The sequence below is a fragment of the Borostomias antarcticus genome (assembly GCF_949987555.1).
Source record: "Borostomias antarcticus genome assembly, chromosome: 19".
Taxonomy (NCBI): domain Eukaryota; kingdom Metazoa; phylum Chordata; class Actinopteri; order Stomiiformes; family Stomiidae; genus Borostomias; species Borostomias antarcticus.
Genome location: NC_140252.1, coordinates 14,097,350 through 14,104,849, shown reverse-complemented (window position 1 = coordinate 14,104,849; position 7,500 = coordinate 14,097,350). Strand labels below are relative to the sequence as shown.

The 7,500-nt window shown below is 48.5% G+C and overlaps 1 protein-coding gene across 1 annotated transcript in view; it reads right to left on the bottom strand.

The window, feature by feature from the left end:
• scara5 (scavenger receptor class A, member 5 (putative)) overlaps nucleotides 1-7,500 on the bottom strand; it is a 53,595-nt gene that overhangs the window by 15,562 nt on the left and 30,533 nt on the right. Inside the window, exons 6-8 of the mRNA XM_084454121.1 lie at nucleotides 3,836-3,916; nucleotides 3,361-3,468; nucleotides 92-148 (exon numbers count right to left, since the gene is read on the bottom strand). Coding sequence (XP_084310247.1) covers nucleotides 92-148; nucleotides 3,361-3,468; nucleotides 3,836-3,916 — 246 coding nt within the window. The remainder of the gene's footprint in view (nucleotides 1-91; nucleotides 149-3,360; nucleotides 3,469-3,835; nucleotides 3,917-7,500) is intronic.

Sequence of the window (7,500 nt, the reverse complement as noted above, 5' to 3'; positions counted from 1 at the left end):
AGAGAGAGAGAGAGCAGGGTAGCAGGCTCCTCACCCCATCAGCAGCAGTTAGACGCTATCTGAGTAATGTGTCTGCGTCTAGTGATCTTACCGGTTTTCTCTCCTCGGTCGCCCTTCTCTCCCTTCAGTCCTCTCTCTCCTCTGTCACCTGGGAAAGATGGAGAGAGAGAGAGAGAGAATGGGGGTGGTGAGAGATATGTGTGATATCTCTGTGTTAAGAGTTGCATAAAGAGCATCAAAAAATCTCATTTCACATCACATTTTCTCATCACATTTTCAAAAGTAGTCAGATAAAACACATTGAACTTAAACTGACCCAAATCACTCTAACCAGGACAGTATGCCATACAGAACGCTTAAGAGAACCTCCAAACCACTCTAACCAGGACAGGATACCATACAGAACAGCATGCTTCCTCTCAGAGAACCTTGAAGGCTGCGTCTCCTCCCCCTGAGCGGTGGTCTCCTCTCTCATGGTGGGCTTGTTGTGGTCTGACAGGGATGACAGGAATTACAGGGCTACGGAACACTGTAGGCTGGGTCTTGATTTGAGGCTGAGCAGACCGAAAATACCTCTGAGCAACAGGCGAGAGGGGCAGTTCACCCACAGATGGGGAGGGGTAACATTAAATACCACCTAAAATAGCCCCCCCCCCCCCACACACACACCATCCCTCACACCGAGAGCAAAGCTAGTTCCGCTGGTGTCAGGGCTGGTATTAGACAGCAACCGCCCTTTTCAGGGGGCACCTCCTTTTAGATACTGTATAATCTTCTGTAAATGAACTGAAGCCCCCTCAAACAGAAGGCCATCACCTAGTCCTGTAATTCATACATTAGACCTACAAATTAACGGGCCGCCATCTGGTGTGAGCCGGGTTCAGCTCACAGATGGTCTTTTAGTTGTCCTATAATAGTGCTCCTCAACCCCATGGCCCGTGGACCACCAGTCCCCGAGAGAGCAGTCCCTCACCTCATCTCGAGTTCATTCGTTCTCTGTGATCAGGCATGCGTTGTTGTGGAGTGTTGTTCATTTAGGAAAGTCTTTGCTCTCATCTGAGTACAACTAAAGTGTCTTAGTATCAGGCCACGGGGGCAGACCATGAAAGCCCCAAAAAGGATAAATAAACCACAACAAAACACCAATTTGATTATTAGAAGCTCTTACGTGCCAGTGGTGTTGAAAGTCAGAGAGACAGCAAGTCTGTCTGGGTTTCCCGTGCTTTGCGCCAAGGCCTAAGATCTGTTATGGCGCCTCTCTGGCCTGTGCCATGATGTCACATTCTTAACTGACACATCAGGGAACCTCACTCCTTCAGCCAGCTAGAACTTTAACATACACTGACAGGAGATGGACTGCAGTAAGTTTGTAGGGAGGTTGTGTTCTCTTAGCGCCTGTGTTCTCTCGCCATGTGTATGTGTGAGAGTCGGGAGCAGGTCTGCTGATTGCTGTGGTAATGCCAGCATGTGACTCATCTGAAACAAAGTCATTAGTTATCGTCCCAAATCAATCTGCAAGTCCGCTTCAAGTACAAGCGATGATCTGTTGCATTTTTATATGCGGTTTCATAGGAACATGCAAGAGGGAAAGAATGCACTTTTTTGGTGTAATATTCATACATCACCCCGAACTAAAGAGAAAGACTTAGTTTCATGGGATGTCAAAAAGCCTTTTATGAGCTGTTGGAACCGGCTATCCTTAGCTAGGAGTTTAGTAAAAGGTTTCTGTAATAAAGCACTGTAACAGCCTTGGTCTTCAGTGACCGTTACTCCACCTCTCATCGCCGTTTTCCCCGCCAAAAGCAAAAGGTCGCTCTGATGGAGGTGGCGCCCCAAACAGAACACACACCGAGCGTCGGGTGGCGCTGGAAGAAACGACCCTATCCTCCTAATCATGCTTGCAGTAGTCTGAGGAACTCCAGACTCTATCTCTCTCTCTCTCTCTCTCTCTCTCTCTGTCTCTGTGTCTCTCTCTCTTTCTGTCTCTGTGTCTCTCTCTCTTTCTGGCCCATTTGAAGTCATCACCAAATGCTGGCTGTCCTCCTTCAACCTTTCACAACAATGGACATGGAAGAAAATCACCAGGCTGGCTGAGTGGTTGGCTGGCTGGCTGACTGATTTGTTGGTTGACTGGTTGGATGGCAGACTGGTTGACTGTTTGTATGGCTGACCGTCTCATTGGCTGGCTGGCTGGATAGCCAACGGACCGGTTGGTTGACGGGTTGGATGTCTGAATGGCCGGCCGATTGGCTGATCGTCTGGCTGGCCGGCAGGCTCGTTATTCACAGGCCTGGTTTACAAGACGCACATTTCTCCACTCTTCGCGGAGGCGCAATTAGAGGCCTTGCTGGCAGGCAAAAGCGTCACTGTTGTTCTAAGACTTATTTATCTAACCCCGTTTTCTGGTCACGGCGAGTCAGCTGAACCCGACAACTGTGCGGCCGGGCAGATGTGCGGCGGAGCGGGCCAGCGAAACAAACACGCCCAATCTCTCTGTGTTATCGGCCCGCAGAGGGCCTCTGGGCGGACGCCAGGCCAGCCAACACGCACTGATCCAGCACAGCTGCTGTGGGAGTTAGCACATGCCGGGAGAACATAACAGGCCTGTTGTGGAGGGTCCGGTTCCGTGACCAATGGGGTCGGGTCGCTGCCGTGTCTGGCGGGACCTACGTGTCAGCGGGGGATCTGGTTACAAAACAAAACGCTGCTCTCCAAAACTACAAGCTGAGGAATGAGGAGAAACACCCCAGACACTGCTAGCTTCAGCTGTTATGGGCTGGATGTAGCAGAGGTGGTTCGGAACCACCAAGTCTGAGCCTCATAAGAGTTTTGTGCTCTCATTGAAGAGGTTTTGGGGTTATCATGACCAACCTTGGTTTGATTTAAGGATAAAGACATGATCTAGCCAGAGTATCATCTATTTGTATGGGGGCGTGCCCTCTCTGGTGCCTGATGATAAATAAAAACAAGCCTTTCCCAACAGGACGGGAGAGACGGTCAGATGCAAGGAGAGGGCCCCTCTCGATGATAGAAATAAATCAAGTGCATCTACAATATCTACAATACATGTTCAGGCCCAGGTCTGGAGGCAGGTCTGGAGAAGATCCAGTTGATGTATGGAGGTTCTGGATTTCACCGGGCCTCTCAGAAGGGTATGGTCCATGGGAGATAGATGGCGTAAGCCCACATAGAGTCAGATAGATGGAGAGTCCCTGCTAGGGTTCAAAGGGCTCAGATGAAAGAAAGACCCAGATGATAGTTCAGCTAATGACTCCACATCTGTGGGTAATAATATCAAATACACACACACACGTGTGCACGCACACACACACACACGCACACACACACTCAGAGACATACCTTTAGGCCCTACAGGTCCGACGTCTCCTTTCTCCCCCTGTACACCATCCTGACCTTCTGACCCCTTCAGCCCCCGAGAGCCAGGGAGGCCTTTCTCTCCTGTGAAGCCTGTTCGGGATGAACACACACACACACACACACACACACACACACACACACACACACAGTGACTCACTAAACTAATCACTAAGATAGGGCCTCAGGGGCTTGACTGCGGTCAGTTAAAACTTGAAACGCTTCATGATTCTAATGAACAGCAGGGTTCTGGGGAAGTAATGTTCTTCCTGGAACTGAACTTTATCACTAAGGTTTAGGATTAATTTCGAGTTGTGACCCGACCCAGTAAAGATAACGGCTCTGGAGAGCATCTGAAAGATGGATGTTGCAATATCTTGTAAGGGCTGCGTTTCAAATAGCCGGAGAGGAGGACAGACTTTTCTGGCGGAACTGCAGCGGGGGTCTGTGTGGTACTGACCTCTCATGCCAGTCAGCCCCGGGGCACCAGGGGGCCCCAGTGTGCCAGCATCGCCCTTCTCACCCTTCGGTCCGGGCGGCCCTGAGGAAGACAACAGCGTCAACGAAACAACAAAAAACACTGTGAATAACTCCATAGGTGCATTTCACAAATATGGCTAACTGCGTAAGCCTGACGTCTGCACAGAAAGCTATTTTTACTTGTCCATTTTCCAGATTTGAAGAGTTTCGAGGTTTTGCGCAAAAGTCAGGCTTCCACAGTTAGCCAGCTTTGTGATTTGTGAAATACCTCCGGGACGACAATATCAGTGTTGTTCTGAGGTTGTGATGATACTAGTGTTGTTGCATACTGTACGTATTACGTAGTAGCCTACAGCGGTACTCAATGTTAACCCTTCAACCCTGTGCCCCCACTCTTATGCCGCGTTCCAGGCAACCCGTAACTCGTGTTTTTCCGACCTCCTACACGCGAAAATGCTCTGGAATGGCAGTCAAACCCGTAACTTCCCACCCGTGAACTCGTACAGATCGATGTACTCCCAGTTGCCGGGTGGGAAGTTACGGTTTTGACTGCCATTCCAGAGCATTTTCACGTGTAGGAGGTAGGAAAAACACGAGTTACGGGTTGCCTGGAACGCGCCATAAATCACCTAGTCTGACCTGTAGGTTTTGGAGATAAACCTTTTCATTAGTTTATTACTGCCCAATCAGTGGTGACAGAATATTTTGCCGGCCCTATCAGATTCAATCCAGACTACGTGAAACAACGGCAACCGCTCCGCCCAAGATGAGTGTGATTGGTTTAAAAAATAAATACCGCATTCCCCCCCCCCATTTCCGAATGGTAATGAGCCCAGCCAGACCTTTCTCCCAGCACTGGCACAGCGTAAACGAAGTGTGGAGATAGTTCTGGCTATGTGAGACAGCCCCACCCCTAATCACCCAACCTATTACGGCGAAACGGATCTCCGATATGGCAAGAGGCTGAAATTGAACAGGGCGTACCACTTCTGGATCAACCCCACCCTAGCCGTTCATGAAATACGAGCGTGATACGATTTCATCCAATTGCATGCGATCTCATGGATCCCATACTCCCTATAGATCAGGCAGTAACGCTCGACTCCACCCTCGGACTCAAGCGGCTCAAGCTAAATGGCTGGTGCTGATCCTGACTAATGGTCTGAGTCACGCCGTCCAGCAGTTTGTTGTGCTTGGATCCCTGCGACTGAGGGGCAGGCATGTTTGGAGAGTCCGGCCAGCCGCGATGGGAACCACATGTTAGCTAAGGTGGACTAGCAACACGGCCCGCGAGGATTCGTAGAACTCTGAGGATTTTTTTTTTTTTTACTTGTTCCAGAGTTCCAGAGTCATGTTCTGTGTCATTCCAAAGCTGCAGAGGCTCCAGAGGTCTTGAGAGCTGTTGTGATACGGATCTGCTTGCTGCTGCCTCCAGCGAGTCCCACATGCCCAGAATTTCTACCAGGAAAACTGAGCCAGTGGCTAGAAGACAAGGGTCAGTGTTGAAGTTCAAGTTCAGTGTGTGTGTGTCTGCCTGCATCTGTGTGTCTGTTTGTTTGTGTGTGTGTGTGTGTGTGTGTGTGTGTGTGTGTGTGTGTGTGTGTGTGTGTGTGTGTGTGTGTGTGTGTGTGTGTGTGTGTGTGTGTGCGTGCGTGCCAGAGTGAAACCCCAGTGAATTGCAGGCTTGTTTAAGTGGGAATTACACTTGGTCCTGAGGGTCATCTGTTCATTAAGCTGAGAGCATTCAACACAAACAAGCACCGCAGCTCCAGGAAGGTCACCCAGAACAGCCCTCACACTAGGAGCCCTACAAGAGGCTCACAGCGATTATCACCATACTGCATATGGGGGCCACAGAGACACACAGCCCGGGCCCTACGGGTCGGAGGGACTCAACACAAACCACATGTTCTGGACATGTAGCATGTTTCTGAACACACAGACGACAACATGTCTCCGTGGAAATGAAGATGGCGTGTGTGCTGCGATTAATGTGATAAATACTCTCACAGGGAATATGGAAAATGGATTTCTAAGAATGGCCGACGGTTTTCAGAAAGTGCTTTAGGCTATTAAAAATGACAGTGTTTGTATATAATTTGTCAAATTAGCTCCTGAAAGAGCATCCAATTTTCCAGTTTTTTGGGGGGCTGACTGAGGAGAATGATGTGAATTTGTCTGGATATAGTTTTGCAAAGTAAGTAATAATCTCATTTCTCTGAAAGGGAGTTGCAGCGACGGCCAGCTGTCAGCCAGAGGATTCTCGTGGAAAATCACGGGCCACTCACCAGGTCGTTAGAAGGAATCAAGAGGCAGGAAGACGGCAAATGTTTCCATACTTAAACTCTCCTCACATCAGCTTTTTACTTGTTTATAATGCAACACTACAGCTCTGCTAAATTCATCCTACCAAGAAGGGTTACTGTATTACACACCTACACACACATGCAAACACACAGTGTCACACACACACACACACACACACACACACACACACACACACACACAGTATCATCATAAAGTGTCACTCACACACACACACACACACACACACACACACACACACACACATACATGCACACACACATACACACATGCACACACACACATACACACACACACAGTGTCACTCATACTTTCTCTCTCAAGAGTAAGAGTAGTCATGACCGAGGTATGACTAATGGGGATCCTAAATAAACAATAAACAATAAACACTCACACACGCACTCACACACACACACACACACACACACACACACACCACTGCCAACCTGGAGAGCAGACATGAAACACACCAGCAATATTAGTTCAAGACGAAGAGGGGCAGCGGGCCAGAGACGCCCAATTACCCTGGCAACTGGGTTGGGCGTGCAGCTTTCCTGGCCTAAGCCAACCGTTAACAACAAGCAAATGGTAAGAGTAAAGGAACCAATGACAGAGCCTGGTTCTGGCGTCCTCCTGAGTGGTGAGCTGGCCCGGTCCTAAATTTAACCCGCAATTGTTTCCAGCTTTCGATAGAACCCGGTCCCCACCCACCCACATGTGGAGCAGACGTCGGGGTGCAATGTTTCACTTTGTAAACATACGCATCAATCAGGCCTGTCTTAGAGATGCCAGGGCGACATCATTGGATTCTCCTCTGAAAGGAGCCAAATCAAACATCTAGGACCCAGGGACGAACAGCCTTGTGTTTGAGACCATCGGGTCCAAACTGATTTTAAGTAAGATCACACCTTGAGTTGTTCTTAGTTTTCTGTGTTAGCAGATTTGTAATTCCATGAGAGGAAGTAATAGGTCTGAATAGACAGAGTAGATGTCTGAAGATCACAGTAGATTGTGATTTTGCCTTTGTTATTGTTGCTAACTTGGACAACAAATGTTCCTTTCCACTGGGTCTTATATAGGTTTCACATGGAGTTACCACTGCATTGCAACATCTGAAAAAACAAAATAAAGACATTTTTATAATGATTACTGGGAATTGTCATCTCATGCTTATGAAAGTGACTGGACGTACAGTATGTGCGTTTTAACCGCTGATAAATCTGGCAAGGTAGCAAGCCAAGCAAGGTAAGATGAAGTGTTGCCAGCTGTCACTACTGTAGTAGCTGTTTCCAAAACAAAACTGCAGATTATTTCAAATTG